Source organism: Carassius gibelio, chromosome B15 (genome assembly GCF_023724105.1).
Source record: "Carassius gibelio isolate Cgi1373 ecotype wild population from Czech Republic chromosome B15, carGib1.2-hapl.c, whole genome shotgun sequence".
Lineage (NCBI taxonomy): Eukaryota > Metazoa > Chordata > Actinopteri > Cypriniformes > Cyprinidae > Carassius > Carassius gibelio.
The window spans coordinates 22,830,832-22,858,638 of record NC_068410.1 but is presented as its reverse complement, the minus strand read 5'-3'; the positions used below and the strand labels follow the sequence as shown (position 1 = coordinate 22,858,638).

The 27,807-nt window shown below is 37.9% G+C and overlaps 1 protein-coding gene across 6 annotated transcripts in view; it reads right to left on the bottom strand.

Annotated features, from left to right (window-relative positions):
• dock10 (dedicator of cytokinesis 10) overlaps window positions 1-27,807 on the bottom strand; it is a 111,837-nt gene that overhangs the window by 50,429 nt on the left and 33,601 nt on the right. For 3 of the 6 annotated variants that reach the window (XM_052577139.1, XM_052577140.1, XM_052577135.1), the window contains exon 1: window positions 14,819-15,254. The exons of 1 other annotated variant lie outside the window; for it this stretch is intronic. In XM_052577139.1, the coding sequence (XP_052433099.1) occupies window positions 14,819-14,983 (165 nt within the window). In that variant the 5' untranslated portion in view covers window positions 14,984-15,254. Of the gene's footprint in view, window positions 1-7,948; window positions 8,121-14,818; window positions 15,371-27,807 lie in introns of those variants that run through there. 2 more of the 6 variants (XM_052577136.1, XM_052577138.1) reach the window with 2 other exon arrangements.

The following is a 27,807-nucleotide window of genomic DNA, read 5'->3' as shown; positions in this document are numbered from 1 at the left end:
CAAGTTTTCCTTTCTCTCTGGAGTGTTACAAACTCTTAGAGCATAGATAAGATCTGTCAAGTCTCAAACCCAAAGAGATATTCTTTATAACAGTTAAGATTCGTCCAAGACTTCTTCGTTTAAACACGCCCCCACATCTCTACATCACTATGTGGGAAGATTTGCATAACACCGCCCAGATGTTCACGGAAAGAAAGAGAGCGTAACTTTTATTCTGGCTGTGGTTTTGTTTCCTCCGACGCCGTGTCGTGGAGATGCTGTGTGTTTCTAAATATGGTGAGGGGCGTAACATTTCCGTCACATGCTTGAGGTATTCAGCCAATCACAATGCACTGGACAGCTAGCCAATCAGAGCACACCTCGCTTTTCAGAACGATGAGCTTTGTAAAAATCAATGTGTTTCAGAAGGCGGGGCATAGAGGAGAAACAATAGTGTAAAATATGAAGAACCCTACACATAAAAGCTAGTGTCAGTGTGATAGTGAACCCTAAACACATTGCATTCACCAAATACACCAAATAAAGTGATTTTTAGCCTCGCCATATGACCCCTTTAGATGTATCTTTGTATGCGCTTGCTTCATCTTTGATGATGAAGAGCATAAATCAGGGTAACCAGCAACACATTACTGGTCCCTTTGTTTCAGGCACAACAATGCAACCAATGACCAAAAGTAATGAAATAAATAAAAATACTATACTTCACAAAACTTCTGATGGTGAAGGTTTAAAGTGGAATTAAATCCACTTCAGAATAAAGCTACACGCATGGAAAACATCCTTCACATCAGTCAAATATGAACCTGAAACAATGTTTATAAGTGCAAAGATTCAGTAGACTGACTGATGAAAGGACATGAGCGATGCTCTTCCCAGATTTCTCAACTAAAAAACCCACTGTAAACAGATCAACCCTTGTGCATATAAACTGAACTGTAAGGTTGTGTGTGCTCTATAAAGGGAAATCACATTGTCCATTCAGAAAGTACCCAAGATGACACGGACTGATTCATGCTTTGTTTCAGATCCTCTTCTGCTGTGTCAGGTTGAGCAGACACAGACATTTTCAGGTCATGTTTGATTGGGTTCCAGTCTGCTCTCTGACCGGGCCACACAAGCCCTAAACTACTCTTGGTTTGTCTCATCTGTAGGGTCATTAGCTCTCGGGATCATGTGTTCATCAAGGATATGTCCTTCTACCCTGACCAGTTCCCCAGAAAACCACCATCCTTCACCAGCACACGGTTGTGTTTCAGGTGATAAGCAGTGCTTCGGTTCCCTTTGAAACAAAAATAATGGCTTTATACAACAATTTCTTCTCTTCCGTGTCAGTATTCACCGCATGTTCACAACAATACCATGACACACAAGAAGCAATCTTGTAGTTACAGTAATGTGACATTTCAGTGTTTTCTTTAAAAACAAACCCCAAGGGTTTCACAATCATGAAAATATGAGATGCAGAGTGTGGGAAAAGACAATATTTAAAGCAGTGGTTTCTAAGTCATCAGCTCATTAGCTGAGAATCCAAGACCTTAAACTGGTTTGTGAGACAAAGGAGACGTTCAAAATGTACCGTGACAGTCAAAAGAAGAGTTTTGGAAGGAAGTGTCTAATCTGATTTCACTTCTGGTCACTTGTAATCACTTCTTAACACCCACCAGAAACAGAAGCTGTTCAACCCTGTCCCCAACATTACGAATAATAAAACAGTTCATTTTTTCTTTGTGGTAAAAAATATTTATATATATCTATAAGTGTAGCCATTTTAATCACAAACATAATGAAATGGAAAGATGATGATCAATGAGCCAGAATAACAAAAGACCCATCATATAACCAATGGGAGAAACTGTAAGCCTCAACACAGCAGATGGAAACTATTAGTTAAAACTACCTTTTCAACAGGTACCTTTTATTAAAAATAAAACACTCCTTCCAAATCTTTAATCAAAACATTAACATGCCACTTCTCTGAAGTATGAGGGCTGTCCTCTAAAGCAAGCTGTCACTCAGGTGAAATTACTGCAGCAATTACAACAAGGATCGAGAACCATCATCCAGACAATTCCCCCTTATGTTTTATGAGTTAATTTTTCAACCCAAACGCTGAGCTGAGACTGCTGGGTGAGGAAGCTGGGTTGATTTAACCCAATCTGGGTTGATAATGGATCATCATCAGTAACCCAGTGGTGCAGGATTGGGAATGTGGACGGGAACGAGAGCATGCATGCCCCCCAAGCAAACCCAAACAGCTCTCTGTGAGACTATCTGACGGGAATATGTGTGGCAGATAACTGAAAACTAAAGCAGACAGAAAACTTTACCTGGAACTGAAACAGACATCCTTACAGTTTACAGAAGCTCTAAGAGGCCTTGGGATTTGGTTATTTTTCTTTATTTTTTTCTTTCTTATACTTTTGTGATCACAACTTAATTTTCACATAATATATCAATTAAATAAAAGTTGTCTTCTCATTATCACAAACTCATTTTCTTTTGATGTCGATATGACGAAATGCCATATACAGTGTTTGTGTTAAAGTGAGATGCATATAGTAGTAAACAATACTACACGTCAATAACATAGCATACTGTAGATGATAAACGAGAAGTGAACTCAGAATGAGGAGATTACGCAGCGTGTTTATGGAGTCTGGGAAAAGTTATCTTTCAGTACATCGAAAGCAGCTTGAAACTGTTCAAGAGATGGCAGTTCAGTGCCAACAATCTCCTGTGCTGTTTTTACAACACGCTGAAGGGCTTTTTGTCAGCTTTGCACCGGACTTGACTGTCATCAAATAAGATGCTCTTCACAGCACATCTGTGAAAGATGACCGACCACTTCTGAGGAAGGTCAGCTCTCTGTAGTCTTCTCTGGGGCTGTCCCCTAATAGTCAACTAATCGTTAGTCAACCACAATGTTATTAGTCGCTTAGTCACAGAAATAATTAGTAAAAATCCACTGAAGTCACACAGTGGGTGATGGACAGATCATTAACGGTCTGCAGGATGGATCACTTACTCTTAAAATACTCCCTCAGTTTTGCTCATATAGGTGTACTACATCTTTCCAATCTGTGAAGACTGCGTTTATTTGTGTGCGCTCACAATACCGCGCTTTTGTACAATAATGAATGCAAACACCATGCGCTTTCTGCTGTCTCGGTCTCTATGAACTTTAGAAACTCCATGTGTATCTTTGCCTTACAGACATTATAATATATATCTATAGAGAGTGAAATGTCTGTTTATAAATGAACCGATTCAAATGGAAACAGATATTCTCAGATGATGTATCTGTCTGAAAGATGCATACAGGCACGTCCACTACTGCGGAGGCGATGAGTCAGTGTCGCCCAATTCATCTCTTAAACCGAAAACAAAGAAAGCACTAGTTTATCTAAGTATTAAAACGTTAATGCGGCCTCCTTACTGTTTTTCCCTGACACATTCATAATCATTACTTCTGCCAGTGTGCTGTGGAAAGCTTTATGCGTGTATAAGAGCGCATATTAAGCAATGCAGGCAACTAAAACGCTCATTATAATGATTTAAATGGATTCTTAATAAACATGCGATTAGTCGACTAATGCTTCAACTGAACGACTACGAGTCGAGCCGAAAGCAGAGGCACCAGGAGAGCTCATCTGTGATGCTGACTCCCAGAAACATACAGTTACTCCTCATGCGTCTGAAATGAAATGATATTAGAGTAATTCACTGTGTTTATGATTTTTATTTGTCATGCAGGCTATCTGACTAGGACCTAAACACACTCATGATTTCTCGTGATCATTACTGCTTTATTTGGTCACACTTTAATCCAATTCTTGCTATTAACAAACCATTAACTCTGGCCTCAATAAACTCATAATCTGCTGCTTATTAATAGTTAGTAAGGTAGTTGTTAACTTTAGGTATTGGGTAAGATTAGTGATGTAGAATATGATCATGCTTTACAGGTACAAACAGCCAATATGTTAATAATGGGCACACTAATAAGCAGCTAGTTAACAGTTAGCATTGATGAAATGTTCATTCAGCATGATACGTTTAAAGGAGATCCTCTCACAAGTGAGGAGAGGGAGAAGCATATCAATACACGCTCCTTCCCTTCGGACTGTGCCTAGCTCCTCGCACTTTTACGAAGTGAAAAGCTCTCAAAAAACAAACAAACAAAAAAACATAAAAAAATTTTTATATACTGATTTTTTTTCATGAAGTAAAAACCCTTTTAAATCTCTTTTTCCCAAATAAACCAGCATACCCACGTCAGACACTGACAGCAGCGGTTAATATCAGTGCCTTCAGTTATAAATCGGCTTTAAACAGGAGAAATCAAACTGACAACGCAGTCTGAAACGTGTGCAATGACAGAACTGTAATCTCAAGATGTCTATCATGTTGTTTATTTGGAAGTATATATAAAACCTACATTTTTAAACCTGTTCTGTGAGTCAAAAAAAAAATGCATATACATCTATATTAAGAAAATTAAAAAAGATGTATTTTTATTTGTTTGATTATGCAGTTGATATGGTAAAAAATAAATTAAATTCAAGTTTATTTGTATAGTGCTTTTCACGATATAAATGGTTGCAATGCAACGTTACAGAAAATGAAGTTTCAACAATATATTTAATAGTAGCTTTTCAGTGGTAACTGTCAGTTAAAGTACATATGTCCAGAGAAATAAATTATTATGATGCAATCAAACACCTAGCAAAATTTGGTAGTTCTGTATGTTGTTTCAGCATGCATCTCTTCTCAGGTGTAAAAAAATCAGTAATTCCCTAATTAATAAACAAACTAGTCGAAATATTTTGTAATTGACTGCATTATAAGAAAATTTTCATTTTAAATATATATATACATTTTTTTTTATATACCTAAAACCATATATCAGATCAGTAACTTCTCATTAATGAATGAATGTGCACAAATGCACCTAAGTTGCATGCATCTAAATGTATAAGTTTTGTATGGTACCGTGGTTTAATATGTTATACATTTACCCCCTTTTTATAACTTAAATAGATTATTTGAAATTATGAATTTTACAAGAATTTAGGGCTGCAAGATTATGACAAAAAACATAATGGTCGATTATTCCCTTGAAATTGCGATTATTAATTACAATTATCACAATTTACACTGAATGATGTTTATACCATTGTTTGATGCAACTGCATGCCGTATTTTTACATGAAAATAAACAAGCTGAAAACACTGAAAAACCTTTAGTGCTTTTCTACAGTATAGTATTAAGCCCCAATTGTCAGATATACATCAGATTGGCTTCTTCTTTAAATAAAAAAAAGTATAAATATGAATGGTATTATAATGTTATACTAAAATAAAAGATATGACTAAAATCATATCTTAAGAAGATCATAAATGGCCTCTGAATGATTAATTGCCATGTTGAATGATTACGTAATTGTGGCATCCATTGTAATCGCGATTAGAAATGTGATTAACCCCTTTGCGTGCAAACATCGCTGACGGCCCCAGTTTATTATTGTTTCACTTTCACAGCACATTAAACATCACTGTCTTACTTCATCTGGACAAACTGTGCATCAATGGAAAGTTTAAAGACTCAAGATTCGATATTTGACCAATATTTTGATAAAACATTGTTGCAGTGACAGATATTTAGTGATTTATGTCAGGAGTGCAAAATAATAAATCCGTATTATGCCACATTTTGAATAGAAATTCACAACTCACTCATTTTCAGTCACGTCAAGAGCGGTTTATTTGTGTTCACATAGACTCACTGAACAGCGTCAATAAGGATTTATAGACAAAAGATGCATATCTGCGGAGATATATGGATATATTTACTGATGTTTACTTCATATTTCTTCAGACAGAATCGTCATTTCTATTCATTTTCCACGGATTTACGCGATCAGATGATAAATAGCCTCTCCCAGCGATCTGTGTATGTGTTTGCTGTGCCGGCAGCTCGTGCGGTGTGTGACTCAGACTCTGATTGGGTCTTTCAAACGTCAATCTAGAGTTTCATATCTGGACACCGCCCCATCGTGTCACATGCTTCCTGCACACTTCCGGGTAGTTATCTGGCCAAAACAACACTGAAACACCTCTGTACACACAAAATATCCGAATAATAAACCCGCGATTACGATAGTAAAGCTTGGTATGAGAATTTCTTGAGATCTGGGGCGTTTTTATAAAAAAAATCGAAAATGTACATCGGAAATGCTAACTTGTGCAGCGATGAAAAAGGCTACAAATAACATATTTTTACAACAGTAAACGACCAAATTCCACCCCTGATCGCTAAAGGAAGTTATTATAAACACTCGATCGGGGTTTAAAGTGAGTTTTGAGTAAAAGTGTACTAATAATTTCATAAATTGTCAGATGTAGCTTGATGCTAACGTTAGCACCAATGCTACTAATAGCAGGTGCTTTTCTTCTTCACAATGCATTTTTGTCTCAATAATTCACGTAAGGTCGTAAGAAAATGTTTTGTTGTATTTTTATAGTAAGACTTTTGATAAATAAGGGCTAAATGCAAAGAGAGACTGAAGTGAGATCGCTGCTTTGTTGCTTTGTAAAGCCTGAAAAACCACAATCAAGGCTAATAAAGGTGGAATTAAAACAAAAGAATAATGATAAAAGAATAATGCGGATAATGTGTCATACTTGGCGGAGGTGTGAAAGAACCGTTTGGTGAGAACAATACAATCATGATTCGGGCAGTTTTCAACAGTGAAACATACACATGTTTACATGTGAGATCTTACAGAGATGACAAGGGCCATAAATCAATCTGATTAGCCTTCTCTAAAAACACACATGACATGGCCTTAGAAAATATTTCATAAAATTCACAGTTTTACAGATTCGATTATGAAATTTTTTATGAAGTCTTGGAAGACTTGTGGCCTTAGCTACACTGTGTTTTCAAACTCATTTCCTACATCAACATTTTTTTAAATACATTTAAAACATATGTTTTTAATATTTTTATTTTTGTTTTTATGTTTGAGCTTATATATCTCTATTATCATAACAATCTGAGTGATTCTGATTCCTGAACAGTAAACTTTAAAGTGTCAGCTTTGTGAGCAAAGGTTGATTATTTATCTAGTCAGAAAGAATCATGAGCAGAAACATTTTTATTTTGGGTATGTAATTTCGGTCTCCATGCCAAAAAAGGGGGGTTACTAGTAAGGGGTTAATTGTGCAGCCCTACAACAACTAGTTTTTTTTTTCTTGTGATGCAAGATTTTTTTTTTTCAACATTCATGATAAATTTTATTTCAATATATTATATGAAATGTGTAAGAACATATAAAATAATAATTACCAGTATTATCTCCACTGGAATCAACTACATTTAATTAAATTGACACTTTATTTTTACATTATATTTAGATTGTGACACTTATATCAGAGTATATAATAACGGATACGTTAATTTAGCAAATTAGTGAATTATGAATGTGGCTAGCGGTTGCTTGGGAACGATATCCACAAAAATAATCTCATAATCTCATCGTCAAGACAATATTATCCTCCGTACAGTCAGGCTTTGGAGAACGAGAAACAATCCCTATTAGTAACACAACAGAGGAAAGTCTCTCTCCATGAACCAAAAATATGATTGTCCATCAGCCAACGGCATGTATGTTAAAGAAACAATAAACACAATGCTCATCTATAATTCACCAGTTATACTCAAACACTGAATAAAAGAAGAACCAACAGCACTCACACCTTTTATAAAAGAAATAAAGAGAACTGCCAGAAGACAGAAATTTCTCAAAAGCAAACTGTAATTGTAGGCAAATCTAAACCATACGAGAGCATCAGATGTTGGGTTAACTTCAAAATGCAACAGCCTGACGCGAGTGCAAACACACATCAGAAATGAATATTACATTCAGAAAGATGAAATACATACACAGCTCACTCGATTGCAGTCCGCCCGCACCCGCCTGCTTTTTGTCTTCTTCCGAAAAGTGATTTTACTCTTAAAACTCATAATTATGCATGAGTTCGCGTGTCCGCGCTGATATGCAGAGGTCACAGAGCGCTGACTTTAGCGAGAGAAGCAGAACTTTGCTGAGAGCAAGTGAAACCTGTCAGACGGAGCACGTGGTCGAGGGGAAGGAGACCTGCAGTGACATGTGACTTCAGCAGCAGAGACAGATGGAGAGCGACAATGGGTGTAAAACACATACATCAAAAGTGCATGGCTCACTCAGGGTTTATTTGAGTCCAAATGTGTTTTTATATTATCAGAGAGTAGATGGAAGTAGTGTAATGACAGCTGTGTGTATCTTCGAGTGTAGAGTAGAGAGAGAGAGACTGATGCTGTGTGCTGGCTGGCCAACAGAGTGTTGTAGGCATGATGTATTTTTGTAAGCCAAAACCCAGAAACGAGCTGCATTTTACCGCTACCACTTCCAGTTCCCTCGTCCCAAAGTCAATGGGGTTTTGGTTAAATGCCTGACGTAAGGTCTGTGGTGAACTCAAGCTCAAGATATCTTCACAATTTATTCTCTGTCATCAGTGATGCCCAATCGTGCTTTTAAAGCTTTTGTCTTGAAAAAGCAGTTAAATGCGTCTTTTAAACATCATCAGATCGAACGGGTTAACACATCTACTCCCTAGCATGCTTTAAAGGCCTCGTCATGCTCTTAAAAACTAGTCTAACTCAAACTTTCAGTAAAAATGTCTCTTAAAGACTGGAACACTTGCTTAATAGATTGGTTATAGTCTACATTTAGCTTTTTATTAGTGCTGGGCAATGATTAAATTTTGTTATCGCAAATTACTGTCTTAGCACAATAAATCTCATCGTTATGCACAAAACTAATGATGCATTCAAAAGTAGTGTATTGTGCACTTTTTTCATTTAAAAGTTTCTGAGCGGCAAAAGCGATAGATGTAAAGCAATATATTGTGAGAGGGACGTGTGTTACCGTGTTCCATATGTCTCAAAATAATACACTGTAAAGTTAACTAAATAATGCACTCCACTGTGTTGAGCGAGAGCGCTTCTCTGCTGTCTTCACGTACAATTATTCTATATAACTTCCTATTTACGACTTAAAAAATAATGATTACGAGCTTGTTGCATTCTTTTCTGTTAAAAATAACAGTGACTTGTGAATTCTGATGCTTAGCTTAAATAATTTGATCAGGAGCATCCACTCCTGTGACCCATGATTTCTCTGGATGTGTATTCAGAGCCAGTGAGCAACAGACTTTCATAATAATAAAAAATTGCGTTAACACGCGATAAAATAATTTTCGGCATTAATAATTTAATGGGTTAACACAATAATAACACGTTAAATTACCCAGCCCTACTTTTTACTTCTGCTGATTCTATTTAGGTTTTACATTTTTATATTGATGCAATTTTGTTGTCCACAGAGCTTTTTTTCCAAAGGAAAAGTCCTATTGGGTTTTTGTGGAGGGGAACCACGGTGATGCTCACTTACGGGATGGCCTAGAAACTAAAGATGATAAACTGCGAAAGGAATTATCTCCAATGGTCCAATACATTTATGGTAAGAAAAGACAATCAGGAATTGTTAAATTTCCAATACAGTCTATAGGTGAGATGCAATATGGTACTACTGTAGTTGTGTTTGTAGAGACTAGAGACCTGTCCTTCATGACTGACCAATCAGAATCAAGCATTTCATGGAGCCATGTAACAAAGATTATTAACACATTAGCCATACTGTACATTGTGAGGCTCTGAACTTTTCAGCATTTTTTTTTAAGTTTAATTAGGGGAAACATCTGCAGCATAAGGCCTACATAAGAGTTCAGTTCGTCCTTACAACATTGCTTTCGTGCATGAACCGTGCTTACTGTAAGTCTTCTTTATTTTATGCAAAGATGATAGTTATGGTGTTAGCTGTGGCAGTGAAACACAGCGGACTTAACTTCCTTATTTAAATGGTAAAACTGCTACTTTTTTATGTCAACCCATGTTCATTTAGACCATTAACCCCACTCTCACATGCTTTTTCTTCAGCGAGCATGGCCTAAAAACACACACAACTTTCGCTGTCAGTCATTACTCGCTCTACTCTCTCTGTCTGCCTGTAAGCTGTGTTGATTTTTTCCCCACTTTGACATATATTTGGCACATTAATTTGGACTGTATCGGCAGTGCGCACTTACACATGCATATCTTACTGATAGGATCAATCAAGCAGCCAGACACACACCACGATGGTTGGGTGTCCTGCCTGTGGCTATTTATCTTCAAATAACAAGTAGAGAGGGGTGCAGCGGATCACAAAACCCACAACTCAGATCATATTGCATCATTATCATATATTTTGCGTAACAGACAGTGTTTAAAAGAACGGCGTTAGGTAAGGACGTTATTTTTTCAGTAATGGGGTAATCTAACTAATTACTTTTCCCATCGTTACAACGCTGTTAACGTTACTGAACGTTAAATGCGGTGCGTTACTATGCATTGATTTAATAAACTATTTAATCCAAGCGCACCCCTGGCTCACACAGCGAGTGAGCAGGTGGGTTAATAACGAAATAAGTGATTATGATTGGCTAAGGCAGAGTCATGTGTTTCATGGTAGCCAATCAGAGCCAGTGTTTTTACAAACATGCCGGCACACGCGGCAGCGCCAGCGGCGCCAAACACACACACACACACACACACACACACACACACAGAGATTCGCAGCTGCAGCAGAGATGGCGAGTCAGGAGCAATCCGATGAAAAGTTGGCATTTTCAAGGTAGAGATATAAGCTCTACTTCAAATTCACTGTGGTCAAAGGCAAGAATGTGCATGTAATGTGTGATATGCATCTACAAAGATAGTGGCCAAAAACACTTTTCTTACTAAGATAATACTTGAAGTGCAAGATAAAACTCTTGCTGTCTGTTGACGTGCAATAAATATTGAAAGTTATGTACGAACACCTCTCTGTTCTACTCATTTTAACTGACTTGTGAAAACTGCAAAAAAAAATATATATTTTTTTTTACAGTAATGCAAATAGTTACTTTCCCTGGTAACAAGTTACTTTTATCATAGAGTAATTCAGTTACTAACGCAGTTAATTTTTGGAACAAGTAGTGAGTAACTATAACTAATTACTTTTTTAAAGTAACGTTCCCAACAGTGGTAACAGATGAGGTAATTTTCCAGATGAGGCAGCCACTGCATTTTAATAATGATCCAAAAAAAGATGCTACATACATGCTATTTAGATTGCAATTAGACTGTATAATTTCCACATTTGAAGCAAAAACAGAATGGTTTGATTCATGCTTTGTGAATGAGATGCAAATGTCACTCTCTGACAGCAGGTGGCGCTTATGGAACAGCAGGTATTTATAGGCTGCTGGCCCTTTAAAGGGGTGCTATCATGCATTTCCACATTTTCAACTTTAGTTATTCTGTAATGTTGCTGTTTGATCATAAAAAAAGATCTCCAGTTACAAAGCTCAAAGTCCAATTCAAAAGGAGATAATTTATTTATCAGAAATCACTTTTCAAAAACTACAACAAATGGGGCGAGACCTGGTTGAGCTGCACTAGAGAAGGCAATGAGTGTTATCACTATGTTGAAGACACACTAGCTTTCCCAAAGCAAAGAAACTTAAGAGTGGTTACAATTGGGTTTAAATCGTGCTCAAATCGTTCAAATCAAATCGTGCTAGCATTACCCTTCCTTCCTGAACACTACCTGGCCTTCAAATACCCCGCAGCACAAAGAGGACACTAGATTCCCTGTTCGTGTTGGACAATTTCCCCTTTGGACACTTTTATTTCTTGTTTTGGTTATTTTTCTGTTAATAAACGGCTCTCCCAGGCCTGACGCCACCCCCACTGTCTCTGTCATTTGCTCCTCGAGCTACTGTACAGTGTTCATTCAGATGCAAGGATACACGAAAGAGGAATCAATTCTGTGTATTCTCACTGTCTGAAATGTGGCTCTCTGTGCACGCTTTTTGCGATTTTGCGAGCCCTGGTTTACTCAATATTTAAATACCCCGGTTCAGTGTTGGCTGTAAGTGGACATCAGAGACTGAAACCCTCCACCTCCCCCAGCTCCACTTGTCTAGATCCAATATGGGATTAATGTAACATTCAAGCTTATAGCAGCATGGCTGTGTATCTATTGGCAGTAGCGCTTGCTCTGCAGTAAGCATTTTATAGGATATTAAAATTATCATATCAATTAACATGCTGAAACTATATATAATAGCTGACCATAAATTCAGCAATTGCTCTTTACTTCAAAGAGGGTTTTTTGGAGATATGATATTCTAGAAAGCCTGATTGATCAGTTACCAGAAAAGAAGCATGTCAAAAGTATTCAGGAGAGTACGTTTTAGAAGTAATAGAAGCAATTGGGGGAAATTTGTAAAGAGACTTATTTCATTGCGCAATCTGATCTTCATGTTAAGCTTTCATTTTGTGAGAGTGATTTTTACTAGAAAAAGAGCAGGAGAAATACCAGTCAGGTGTCTCATAGCAAGCAAAATATATGAAAAGAGTGACTGTTTGTAGCCAAAGAACAGTAAAGTATTTTAAAAAAATATAGACTTGTTATCATTATTCACAGTACTCAAATGATAGAATCCATGCTCTGGTCTCATGAGATGCAGTAAATCATCTGAAATGGTATGGTGTTGCTAGAGGAGGACAGTCAGAAGTGCCTGGTTCCCAAACTAAATGTTAGGTGGTAGCACGTGCTTTATCAATGCTGTCATGAATTTACACACCACTACGTGATGTAATTGAAAAAACGGAAACAAAAGATGCTACCCTCTCCTCATTCCCTCCTTTTTTTAACATGACAATGACAATATACATTCTCCCAAGATGAAAAACCTTCAGTGTATAATCATTTCATCCCACCATGAACACTTTTGAGCAGCAGTGAAGGATTTTGAAGAGCAACACTTGATAAGGTAAAAACACTTATATTTTTAGACTTTTTAAAGTGTCAGAGAAAACAATCAGTTATCTTGAATGTATATTTGCAGTTCTGTGGCTGAAACATAATCATTTTTTCTAAACGCCCTCTTAGAAGAACAGAGCAATAGGAGAAAAAAGCAAAATGATGAAATGAATGAAGGCATAAGTAACTCCAGATGTAGAGCTGTTTTCAGGCTTGTTTTTTTCTTTTTCTGTTGACCTGCATGGAAAATCACTGCAACAGTTGACATGTATTCTTACTCATTAGACTGAGAATGAGCCATATCAACTTAAACATAGTAAATGAAACACAGCGTGGGTCACTCGCTCTCTCGTGCCTCCAGATCTCAGATCTGTCCCTACAAAACATAAGCACAGCTGTTGCTCGGTTTTTCCCAAAGATCCCAACATTTTTCCAGGAGTTTAAGTTCCCATGGGTGTGCCTGCTGCACTACTTCTGCTCTCTGTCGGTCAGAAACAGGTCTGCATGCTGGATCAAACCCTCCCCAACTCTTTTCTAAACCTCTCATACACACAAGACTAGATGGACAGATACATGAAACACTATAATGTGGAATGCACTAGCATGTTAGCATCTAGCATCTGTTAACATGATAAAGCTAATTCCAATTTAGATCATTAGGTTTGGCACAGGAACATCTGGACTGAGCTGTCTTAGATAATTGAACACTTTATTTATGTTGTGCTTGTTACACGTTACATGTTCTTACTATAGTAATAACAATAAGCTATACATAAGTACACGCAACTAACCTTAACCGTAAATACATGTAGTTAATTAATATTACTCAGTACTTAAATGTATAATTACACTGCAATAAGGACACTTTATTTAAATAAAGTGTAAAAAGCACATCTAATAACACTAAAAAACACAGAACTACTGTGATTAGTTGGTGAGACTTGCTACTATGTAAAACTATTGTAAATCACATAACCCATTACCAGTTAACCAGGTAATGAGAGGTTATGCAGAATTTCTGGACTTTATATCAAAAAAGCAAACAAAAAAGAAGATGGTAGGAAGTAAAATTAGAATACATTGTGTTTTATTTATTTATTTATTTTTTCATTTCACAATGTTTTATTCATGCTTTTGTATTTTAGCACAGGTTTTATGTGTTATACTTAGACATGTTAAATGTATAATGGCAGGTTGTGCTTTACAAATGATTTTGTAAATGTTGCAATGCACGCAAGATTCAGATTCCTCTTTAAAACATTACTTTAACAAATTAAATATATACTAATGTTAAACTCTCATTGTTGCTCTTGTAGGAATGGCACAGTGACTGGAGCAGATGTCCAGTATCACTGGTTCTCCTGTTTATGTTCAATAAACTTGATCCTAAGCAGATTTGAGCTCATGATGACACATCTATTTAAATGCAGTTGTCCACATACAAAGAACAGGCCTCAACATCCTAAACTTAGGAATTACAACCTTATATACTGAGCTGGGCTAGGATATAGTTACAAATCAGTCAGTTGAGCTCTGCTTAATGAGATACATCACTTTCCATGACTTTATGGATGCAAAAAATTTTGAATACATATGTCCAATAAAAAAAACAAAACAAAACTTAACTACTGAAGAAAAAAATGATTCTATACATAAAACTACATGTTAAATGTAAAACAAAATTTCATTAAATCAATAAGTGTTGTATGTCAGAGTTATAGTGAAAATTTGAGAGTGAAGAACTAAGCATGCAAATTCCATTCTAATTCCAAAATATGCAGTTTTGAAATCTTTTAGAATTCTGGAAGGTTCCAGTAATTGCTGCATTCATCAAATATTGGGAGGTAAGAAGCTCTGGTTACCATTATGATAACGGGTTCACTGGTGACCATCCCCTCTTCTGGTGCAGTGATTTCCAAGAGAAGTTGTTCCTTCTGGTTGGAAAACATGTGTGAATGGTTTCTTCTCATTATGGAGTGTAGCAGACTGGTGGTACAGCCCATGCCTGAAGATCCCAAAACCAGCATAGAGCTTCAGGGGATTCCAACCTGAAGCTGTATCCGCCGAAGAATCACTTCTTAGAGTGAACGCTAGCTTAGTTTAAATGGTTCACAGCTAGAACTAGTTTGGGGTCATCAAAAATAATAAAATTACTTTTTAAGGTTTAAGATCAGAATTAGACTAAAGTAAAGTCTCATGATCATGTTGAATAAGTCCAGTAAGTGTGTGCCCTCTCATCGTCTTCTCCTGGCATTCTGTCCCCAGCTGTATCTGTCTGCCTGGCCAGGTCTGCCTCTGCAAATCCACTAACATCCTGTGAGCGTCTTCCAAAACGACACACACACACACACACACACACGCTCTCTCTTTCTGGAGAAGTGGAGCGCCACAAACACTGACAACATTGTCTCACACAGATCAGCTGCAGCTGTGCACAGCTGGACGCACCAATCAGCACCCGCCCTCCACATCAGCTGACCAGAAAAAAGAGCCAAAATCACGCTAGCAGTATACACACTCCCACAGTCTGCTCCTGGACCCTCGCTCTCACATACTCCCATTTTTTACCCCTTATTTTCTCCCATTCTGATCTTTTAGACTAGTGAATTATGAGAAAGCTTTAGGTTTATCTCTAAAAAAAAAAAAAATAATATAATCAAGTTTGGTTCCGTTTAGCAAATAGATATGTATAAATGTGTCTGATTACATTAGTATGGATTAGTGGTAGACCGAAATGTGTGTATATATATATATATATATATATATATATATATATATATATATATATATATATATATATAATTTATTTTTATTTTTTTTGACAACCGATGCCGATATCTTGGAAAGCAGGGTGGCCGATGGCTGATATAATTTTATTTCTTTGGAAATTGATTTAAAAATAAATGTTGTTAAATAAACATACTATTACTGTAGATAACAAAGTATTTTTTTTCACAAATAAATAAGTATTTAATACAAAATTAAAAAAAGGAAGTGACCACTTGTAACCAACATGGAACTCAGTAATCTGGGAAGTTTATGTGCACTGGGAATCATAAATATTTTTTAAAGTAAAGCCAAGATAACAGCGGCAGTATAGGGTTAAGCGAAGATCTGCAGCGGCAGTATAGGGTTAAGTGAAGCACTGCAACGGCAGTATAGGGTTAAGCCAAGCACTGCAGCAGCAGTATAGAGTTAAGCGAAGCACTGCAGCGGCAGTATCGAGTTAAGTGAAGCACTGCAGCGGCAGTATCGAGTTAAGTGAAGCACTGCAGAGGCAGTATAGAGTTAAGTGAAGCACTGCAACGGCAGTATAGGGTTAAGCGAAGCACTGCAGCGGCAGAATAGAGTTAAGCGAAGCACTGCAGCGGCAGTATCGAGTTAAGTGAAGCACTGCAACGGCAGTATAGGGTTAAGTGAAGCACTGCAGCAACAGTATAGAGTTAAGCGAAGCACTGCAGCGGCAGTATCGAGTTAAGTGAAGCACTGCAGCGGCAGTATTGAGTTAAGTGAAGCACTGCAGCGGCAGTATCGAGTTAAGTGAAGCACTGCAGCGGCAGTATCGAGTTAAGTGAAGCACTGCAGCGGCAGTATAGGGTTAAGCGAAGCACTGCAGTGGCAGTATCAAGTGAGGCAATGCAGCGGCAGTATAGAGTTAGGTGGAGCACTGCAGCGGCAGTATAGAGTTAAGTGAAGCACTGCAGCGGCAGTATCGAGTTAAGTGAAGCACTGCAGCGGCAGTATAGAGTTAGGTGGAGCACTGCAGCGGCAGTAGAGTTAAGTGAAGCACTACAATGGCAGTATAGGGTTAAGTGAAGCACTGCAACGGCAGTATAGAGTTAGGTGGAGCACTGCAGCGGCAGTATAGAGTTAAGTGAAGCACTGCAGCGGCAGTATCAAGTGAGGCAATGCAGCGGCAGTATCGAGTTAAGTGAAGCACTGCAGCGGCAGAATAGAGTTAAGTGAAGCACTGCAGCGGCAGTATCAAGTGAGGCAATGCAGCGGCAGTATAGAGTTAAGTGAAGCACTGCAGCGGCAGAATAGAGTTAAGTGAAGCACTGCAGCGGCAGTATCAAGTGAGGCAATGCAGCGGCAGTATAGAGTTAGGTGGAGCACTGCAGCGGCAGTATAGAGTTAAGTGAAGCACTGCAGCGGCAGTATAGGGTTAAGTGAAGCACTGCAACGGCAGTAGAGTTAAGTGAAGCACTACAACGGCAGTATAGGGTTAAGTGAAGCACTGCAATGGCAGTATAGAGTTAAGTGAAGCACTGCAGCGGCAGTATAGAGTTAGGTGGAGCACTGCAGCGGCAGTATAGAGTTAAGTGAAGCACTACAACGGCAGTATAGGGTTAAGTGAAGCACTGCAGCGGCAGTATAGAGTTAAGTGAAGCACTGCAGCGGCAGTATAGAGTTAAGTGAAGCACTGCAGCGGCAGTATAGAGTTAAGTGAAGCACTGCAGCGGCAGTATAGAGTTAGGTGGAGCACTGCAGCGGCAGTAGAGTTAAGTGAAGCACTACAACGGCAGTATAGGGTTAAGTGAAGCACTGCAACGGCAGTATAGAGTTAAGTGAAGCACTGCAGCGGCAGTATAGAGTTAGGTGGAGCACTGCAGCGGCAGTATAGAGTTAAGTGAAGCACTACAACGGCAGTATAGGGTTAAGTGAAGCACTGCAGCGGCAGTATAGAGTTAAGTGGAGCACTGCAGCGGCAGTATAGAGTTAAGTGAAGCACTGCAGCGGCAGTATCAAGTGAGGCAATGCAGCGGCAGTATAGAGTTAGGTGGAGCACTGCAGCGGCAGTATCAAGTTTAGAGGGCATGCACTGGATTGAGTATCTTAAGTGGATTGTAACTGGCCCAAAGAGATGTGTAAGTTAGATGAGCTTGTTTGAGGAGGCTGAGGTCAGAACGAATGTAAGACTGAAAGGCATCTGAGGACCACCTACCCAGCAGTATAATTTGATAGTCAGGCAGACCTTTTTTGACTGCTGTGCAGGCTGCTCCAATGCAGAAGGAGTGAGATGAATACAGGTGAGCTTAGATACCAGAGTGGGTGAGGATATGTTTAAGCTTTTCATGGAACCAACCAATGCCTAGTGACTGGAAGGTTGTTCTTATAAATAAAAAGTGGGTAGAGCAGAGGAGATCTGAACCTTTCTATGTGCAAGGAAGAAGGAAAAAGATTTATATGACTCGATGGGCGGTTGGAAGATTGAAGATATAAATGGAATGGACGTTTTTTAATTGATCGGTTTTGCTAAATATGATGAGGAAATGGATGGTGTCCTTGTCTAAAACCTGAAGTTCTGAGAATGTTGGGTGGATAGCTGGGTTGAATTTAGAATTGGTTGTGATTTCAGAAACTCTGAGGAATCCGAAAAAGGCCAGGGTAAACATAGCATCTAGAGTTCTTGCTTTATAGGTGGGCATGTGACCAGAATGGATGAAGATCAGGTATTTAGCTAAAAGATCAATGGTGAGAGGCTGCCTGGAATCAGGGTGAATGGGGTTGGTTTTTTGAATTCCTTTGATTAGGAGTGTGATCTGAGGGTTTGTTATAGCAGGACATAGATGGCCATAGATTAGTTAAACATTTAATTGAATGCAGCAAAGATAGACTTTGATGGTACTGGGTTAGATGGACTTAATCTGGTTAAGATATGAGATAAATAAAGAAAATATAAGGAGAGAAAAGTTGGGAAAAGGCTGGTTGTATAAGAAATGGAATTGTTTGAAAGCTATTCATGTAGAGTTCAGCAGAATTTAAGTGTTCTTTGTGAGATGGCGTGAAATACTGAATCAGAGATAAGGTTTGAAGATGTGAGTTACAGGAATATCAGTCTGATTAGGATGGAACTGGGGTTGGGTCTAGGTCCGTCTCTGGGGCTAATGCTCCGAATTTCTGCCAAAATCTTGGAGCGTAGATCAGTGAAGATGGGTGGTGGATCCAAACCAACTAAGTTGGAAGGACCAAGAAGAGCTGAAGCAGTTGAGAGTGTTTATTTTGGAAGGTGAAGAACTGCTGAGGAAGCAGTAGCTGGATGTAATGAAGCCGGAGAAAAGACTGGATCAGTTCTGATAGCTGCAGAGGAAGGGATGGGAGGAAGGGCAGGACCATTAGCAAAGGCAGCCTTATGCTAGTGTCTGCTCCGATAGCATAAAAGAAAGAAATGGGGGGGGGGGGGGCATTCGCAAAGGTAGCCGTAGATTTTGAATCATTCCATGTCTTGATGGATTCAAGAGAGAATGGAAGACAGGAGGAAGAGGAATATTAGAAGTGTGGACAGAGGAAGCTGTAAGAGACTCAACTATGGAAGGAGGAAAGGTGACAGTCACGATCAGAAAGGCCGCAGAACTCTTGTGAGCGACCGCAGAAGAGCGGAGGCAGAGTAGTTTGGTCATAGCGAACGAGCAGATTGTGAAGTTGCAATCTTGCATTTCTTTGCGAGAAATGGATGCCAGCATTGCATAGGGGTTGCCTGAGCCCGTTGACGGACCATTTCTGAATAAGTGGGGTGGAAGGTCTTGGAGCTGAAGAAGATGAATGATGAGATGCATCGCGGATAGTAGCTGGGGAGCCCCGAGGTGATAGGTCCAAAGTAGGGTGTTACTGAAAGATTTGAGAGTTTGTCGTCAGAGGGGAACAATTAGACTTCCTGGAAGTCGGTCATCTTGTGGGATTGGGCAGGCCAAACGCTGAAAGAACTAATAACAGGAAGAGTTAAGACGCGGGTGATTAGATGGAAGATTAGATTGCCATACTCCTCCTAAAACGTACAACCTAAACAAAAAGTTTTATTTCAATTTTTTATTGAAATACCTTTTTACAGTGTATTTGTATGTATCCGTTTATTTAAGAGTGCTAGATCTTTCTGGCATGATTCTTGCTATGAATGTAGAGAGTTTTGCTCACTATTTGTATAAACCACACTCTGCAAGCCACACATATGAGTCATTCCCATGTGACTGTGAAGCAAAATAACTGGTTATTTCACATGTTGGTCACTAAAAACAAAGCATTTGTGGACAGAAAGCATTTACACATGTACTCGCAACTGCGTCAGCTCAGCATGTTTACAATGTGTTTAGCCGTTTAATGTCTGAGATCTGCAAAAGAATGTACGTGTGTGACACATGAGGTTTCTTCTGTGTAAAACCTCAACACACAGGATATTGCACACCTATCAAAACTTCTGAGAAACAGAAAGCAGGAGGCGCTGTGTGAGTGTGTGTGCTTTTGTCAAGGTCCTGCAAGCCATGTGACCAACATTAGCACTCTGCAGTGGTGGCTGCATGACAGACGTATGTTAATGGCACTGCTTTTGTGCCATCTAGTGTTTATCCATCTGCACCACAGGAATTCCCCTTTTTCAATAGTTGAATAATTAGTTTAAACAGTGAATCAGTAGGTCATAATCAGCTTAAACTAGATAGCAATTGTTTTAAAAATTGATTTCTGTCCGCCTGAGCTGTTTACTGCAGAACCTGATGCATTTTTTTCACTGTGCACATCGTTCAACCATGCAAAAGTGTGAATGCATGCAAATGTGTTACGTATCATTGCTGTTTTTATTGTTCCTGTGTAAGTGCAGCCAATGTGACAGTGGCTGCTCTTGCTTGTGTTGCCAGAAATGGCTAGCTCCCACCGAACATGAATGAAGTTTGGTTGCTGTGAATCGCTGTCATTAAGAGGCACTCTGAGGGATAGGGATAAAAATCATATTACATTCATGTCAGACAGAGGCGACAGAGAGCCAGAGAGAGGCCTGCAGGTGGCGCTCTCAGTCTTACTTGAGCATGAGTAAAGAGAAGGCTTCACCATGCATGTTTTTCTTTTCTTTTTTTTTTGCTTTGAGAAAAGGAAACTATTAATTTCTCCTTAGGGAGGCATTAATAGACCTCAGACATGAAGAAGTAGAGAAAGATAAGCACCGAGTTTCCTCTTTCTCTCTATTGCTCACTCTCTCTTTCTTAAATCTCTGTTTAGTTTTACTACATTTTAAAACTTTTTTTCTACATTTGTGATTTCAGTGACTGGAGATTGATTAACTTTATTCACAATGCCAGTGTTTCTTTTTCTTTTCTTTTTTTTTTTGCCTTTTCGCACCCACAGCAAAACCCTTGGAGGTAAATTTACACAGTTTGGTGTCTGAGTCCAGTCTAAGGACAGTGAAAAGTAAAACTTAAGCAGTGTTGCTGTTAACTAGGTAATTAAGTTCTAAATAAAGAAATGATTGACCAAGAGTGATGGCACCTACTTTTTCAACAAGCAGAATCACTGAAGGAAAAAGAAACAGCAAAGAACAGAAAAAGAGGAGATGAGCAGAAACACAGCAACTGTCTTTGACTTGAGATAAAATAAGGCAAATAAAGAAAACATTAATATCTCAGTAGAGGATGATTTAACAACTCCACAAACAGCATTGCCAGCTTCACTCATTACCATTCGTGTACTAGTGTTTTTGCTGAAAACTAACAAATGTTTGGCTCTAGTTATTATTTAAGTCTCCATTATGGTGATTTGAATTTCGATTTGTTCTGTGTAAAATTGACCAGTTTATCTGAAAATTGTTTTTGTTTGTATGACGAGTGTATATGTCTAAGCATGTATCAATGCCCAATTAAGAAAGTGTTGAGATACAAAATTGCAATTTTTGTTTAAAAGTGTAATTTTCCAGGGTCATGCTGTGTGCGATTGGTGCCTTTCTGAGAATCACTGATCTATTACAATAATCCTTTCTTGTATTCATGTAGTCTGTTTTATAAATCAGCAAAACTGTGCTATTCACTGAAGAGTGAAACCCAAAAGATGGCTGCACCAGCATCATGGTACAGTACAGTATTCCTCTGTCACTCTCTGAGCCCGGTGTCTGCTCCTCAAAGAGTATTTATCAGATTCAGAGATGCTCTTGTGACCGTCGGGCCAAGCTCTAGCCTCTGACAGTAAATGGTGCAAGTCCAAAGACCAAGCTGACCTGAGCAAGTATCAGGACCTGGATTTTGAAATTTGAAAACTGATTAGGTTTAGGTGAATGGGTAGAAAGATTTCCACTAAATGGATTTCATATCATGGCGAAACCAGGTTCTAAAGACTGTTGAAGGTAAATAGTGGCATGTCTAAATGGGTGGCCCTAAAATATCACTGGTCATGGTAGGTGACACCCTAATATTCTCCTCTGTGGTTTGTCATCACCCAAATAAGAGTGGGATCTTCAGAGAAAGCAAGTTGTGATACATTCTTTGTCATAGCTGACAGTGAAAAGATGATCTTAGGATCACAACCTTAGGGTTAGGAGTTAAAATCTCTTACCACTAGGCCACGACTTCCCCACAAACAATAAAATCTAGGTGGTAAAAAACAAAAAGCGAATAACAATTTTTTTACACTTCCCTTTTGTGCCCAACTAAAAGGCATGAGGTTTCACTCCATGAGAAAATTTAAGCTTTATCCAAAGTTATAGTAGATAAATTAACAAGGATAATTTTGAGCCAAAATGCATCTATTAAGTGTGCATGTAATGGTACAGAACTTTTCAAGTGCATCCCATTTGCATGGATAGTGCCCTCAAAGGGATGATTCACTCAAAAATAAAAATAACAAAGAATGCCTTGAATGTTTTAGTCCATTCAAAGAAAGTCACTGGAGTCCTAAAAAACTGGCGCGGACTCTGTGATTCTATGTGGAACATGAATACAAACTGAAAAAACCAGTGAAATCGAAGTTGAAATTTCTAAGACTGTTCAAAAACTGTATTTATTTTATCATTTTACAAATGTTTTGTTTTCTTTAGGAATCCTGCTGATGCAAAGCAGATGTATTGTTTTGTTCAGATCAAACTGTTATGATATTGTATGTCACAATTATAAAGCTAGACTGTGAACCTTTAATTATAGCAGGGTCTAAGAATATATAGGGTCTTTTCATAAAATAAATTTTATACATATACATTTAACTAAAGAATCCTGCAAGCACTTGCATTTTTTCCCCTCTAATAATACTGCACAAAAAGTGGTTCAATAACATTGAATGTAACAGGGACAGATTATTGCAAATGCAGATCCCAGTGTGTTCTGGTTGAACATTTGGTGGTGTGTTCTTAATGACAGCTATTCCTAAAATAAGAAATATCCCAATATATTGCCTTGCTTACAGTATTGTAATGTATCACAACATAGGGGAAGCCATGGCTTAACGGCTAAAGAATTGGACTTGTCACGTCACTGTCAATATATCGTGTCTCAACCCCTGTATTATGATATGTATCACACCACCAGATTCTTGTCGATACACAGCCCTTAATTTGCCATCATTCTAAATGTATTTTAATAGACTGAATCATGCAATGAAAGAACATACTCTAAATGTGCACGCACTGCTCTAGACTTCAGGTAATATAATAGTAATATAAGAGTAATATAGGTAACATATGCAACATATTCTAATCATTCTGGAATTCCATGATTGGAAACAACACATCAGTGGACCTTAAATCCATCGTCAATGCTATTTTGATATTTCAGCTGGAAAAGCATGCATGCTATAAAACATATAGTATATACCCATGTAATTCAGAGGGGCATCCAATTCCCTGGATGCCTCTTTATGAGAACAATGAATGACAATGACTAAAAATATATTGAGCGGGAAAATCCTGAGTTGTTTTCTATAAGAAGAAACTTCAATAAGAGCTTTTACACAGACAAAGATACATTCTTCTTGCCCTTTCATTCACTGTTAATGCTCAGTGAATGTACATACGCAATTGTATGCACATGTACACCAATTTGTCCTGTTCTGGGGGGATGGGGAGTGTGGAGGCCATCAGTACAGTGTATTAATAGTTATTCACTCCTGCGCTGCTGTTTGAATGAATTCATGCATTCTCTAGGGGCATTCTTGAGTGGGAAGCTAGTATGCAGCTACTGCAGTCCACCTCCATCTGCAGCCAGTGCCAGCTGAGAAAGAGAAGGTCCTCATACACACTGTAAGCCTTTGATGCACTCTTTCATTTTACACTTCATCTGGGGAGGTAAAAAAAGCTAAAGTTACAATTTCTCACATGTAGACTGTTACAATTCTTATTAATACTATGTTTCCTAATGGTACACTATTTTGCATGATTACAGAGCTCAAGATTATTTGGTCCCCTTATTAATAGTCAAATTCAAAAATGGTGGGAACTTACAAATGTGCGAGCCTGCACTGGGGTGAGCTCCAGAGCAGACGTCTACCCTACAGTCAAAGCAGCAATACTGTACGTCATGAAAGTGTGGAATCAGAGGTAGACCACAAGGGTTTAGGGAGCGATTTGGGACAGGGCACTAGTTTAGGATGCTCAGAGGTGAAAACGATCCTTCAACATTCTTGTCCAGGTTCACTTGCAACCCCAAGTCTCTCAGATGTTTGAGTATGGCATTTTAATGCTGTCTAGCTAGTGAAACTTTAAGTGAACTGATACCAACAAATCATCAAAATGATTCGTGATGCAAATGCTGTTTTATTGGAGGTGCATTAAGACTACATCCTTACTATTTGTGAAGATGTGAGGAGCAACGACTGGAAGGACACAAAAAAACTGGTATAGCCTACTTTACCCTCTGAAAGCAAAGCTTCTCCTGTTTTTGCACAATATGAAAATAAAATAGTCTTTCAAATCTATAGTCACATACCAATCTCTTATCACTCATATTATCTGCATCTGTGTAAGCATCCCATATAAACTATTTTCTCAAATCCAACCAATGGACCTGACGAATGGAGCCAAACTTCAAGAGGCTCTTCCTCCCAAATCTACATGCTATTGTGAGTCACCAGTGATCACGGCCTGCCTCCACACAATGACTAACAGCTGTGTGACTCCACACAGAAGGGCCTTTAACAAACACAACAGCTCTACTATATATACATATATATGCTAGGTTTGTCAGTCGATTACAATTCTTAATCTAATTAATTACAGGGTGCTGTAAAATTCGGCTGTGAAAATATACCCCCAAAAGATAATTTAAAGCTTTTATTGTGTTAAATATTTAGGCTACAATGGCCTTACATTAAGTATGGAACATAAATAATTTGAGAAACATCTCAGTATTAGTATATTTAGTTCATTCAATTAAAGTCACTGGTAACCAAAACAGTTTTTTTTACAAACAGTCTTAAATATTTCTTCTTTTATGTTGTTCAAAAGAAAGTCATTCAGGTTTAAAACAGCAACTATCTATATATGAACTATCTACGGCGGCCGAGAAGTGTGAATAAATCACAATTCTGAACACAAAATAACAAATTACAAACACAAAAGCAAATCTAAAAAAATACAACAACAATTCTGAAAACATTATAACAAGTCAGAAAACAGACAAATCCAAGTGTAGGTCTCTGTGGAGCAAAAAGGGGGCGTTTCTAAAACATTTGATGACATTAATTTATCTGATCTAAATTATAATGCCTGAATATTGCCTGATAAAGTAGCATTTTTGAGAGCTGCACAGCTTTTGTGTACAGCTGTTACGAAGGAAACTGTTCCAAAAGCGTCTCCTACTTGCAGAAAATAAATTAGCATTCTCAATAATGCCATTTTCTGTTTTTGAACTCTTAATGCTGTTCGAAATAGCTCATTTTGTTTAATTTTCCTTATAAAAAGACTGTTCATCTCTTAATATTTTGTATTTATACTGTACCCTTTAAATTCTCTCCGCCCCACATAAAAAAGAAAATAATCCAAATTAAACTGATCCTGTGGCTCAGTGGTACAGCACTGTGTTAGCAGCACAAAAGGTTGTAGGTTCAATTCCCAGCGAACACACACACACAAACCGATTAAAAAATAAATAAATGTATAGCCGGAATCCACTGTAAGTCACTTTGGATAAAAGTGTCTGCTAAATATAAAAACACATCTTTATTTATTTTTTTTGCATTCACATTTGCTCAAATAGCAAAAGAAAACCAACTGTACTGTTTTCATGACTTATAATAATAAGAAAAAAAAATTGAGAATACAATAAAAAAATACTGAAAATGGCAGTCTAAAGAGAGAATTATGTCAAATTTACCGTCACTCCCAGACGCTGTATTGGAAACAACCTCGCATAAGTGTTAACTAGTTTTTTATATTCTTATTCAAAGGTAATATAATACAGAGTAGAGTGTTGTAAATGTACATGCATATTTTTTATTAGTAAGGGCAATTCATACAATATATGTAAACTGAGCTACTTTAAGACCATCTCCGAACTTTCTACCACTGCTCTGCAGTTCCTCGTGAATACCTTGATTGACAGATGTCGTATCCAATTAGTGGTGAGTAATCTATTCTCACACCAATGGCGCTGTCTCAAACTATACCTACCTCTTCCAGTTTGTCTGATTTTTCATTGTGTTTTCTGATTTATTTTGTTTTTGAATTTGTCCTTGTGCTCTCTGACTTGTTATAATGTTTTCAGAATTGCTGTTGTGTTTTTGGAATTGTTATTTTGTTTTTAGATTTGCAGTTGTTGTAACAAGGAGTCAGAGGCGTTCGGATCCATGTGCAGAATTTTATTAAGAGAATGGTCATACAGGCAGAAATCAGGAACAGTGTCAGGTTTCTTAGGGATATCCAGAATTATTAACGACAACAAACAGAGATCGGGGCAGGCAGCAGTGAGAAACAGAGTCGGTAACACAATCCAAGATCAGACACGGGGAAAACAAACACAAAGGAAACCGCTCGGAAATGCTAGACAGGCTAAATAAGACTTCGCAGTGAGTGAGAGTGATTGTGCTGCTTTTATGTGTGTGTAAATGAGGTGCAGGTGTGGCAAGGAAATTGGCTGATGAATGAGGTGCAGGTGTGGCAGGGTGATTGTGATGCAGTGACTCATGGGGAATGTAGTTCAGGTGTGGTGCAGTATGAGAGGTGCTAGTGTCCAAGTGACATCTGGTGGTTGATGGGTGGAATGGTCCTGAGTGGAGTGCCCTCTACTGAAGTTAATGGGAAATCCATCTAATGATCGTGACAGTTGTAATTTATTTTGTTTTCAGAAATGTTTTTTTTTTTCATTTCTCAGCCACTGTAACTATCCCTTAAATTTTTTTTATTATTATTTATTCATTAATAAATTAAATTATTCTCTAAAGAAGAAACTAGAACTTCCAGCAGATGGCAGCTGAATCATTCAGGATGAAGTAAAAGACCCTCTCTATGTATGGGGCTTTGAATCATTGGTTCAAGCGATTCGTTTCAGAACTAAACAATAAACACTGCTGTGTTGTGACGAGATGCACTACAGTTCTGCTGTGGCTTTATATGTTATAATTTTGTTGGCAGAATTGAAAAAACACACTATCGTCACAATATCATCTATTATCATGACAAAAACTGTTCTTGTTGTTGTTTCTTCCCTTAGCAAAAAGTAGTATACTTCAAGTTTATTTTATTAAGTTTACTTGAGTAAAGTTCAAGTATACTTTTAAGTATACTTTATGTAGCAAGTATAAAAAGTCTTACTTGTAAGTGTACTGTTTCAGTACTCCTTGGGACTAAATCTGCCCACATTCTAGTATATAAAATATACTTTTAAATATTATTTGAGTATTACAGTAGCAAACTTTGAGTACACAACTAGTTTACCTTTAATGTTTGTAGCTTGTACTGCAATTATAATAAAAGTGAACTTGATTTGCGGATAGTTTACTAATTAAATACTTTGTACACTTAAACTCATAAGTTTTCTTTAAGTGAAATTTATATCATACTTTAAGACTAGTATGTCCCTATTTAGGTTTGAATTTGTATAAATTTTGTTACATGAATATCTGAGCATGCAAAACATACAAAAAAAGAACAGTGTATCTGCTTGTAAACAAA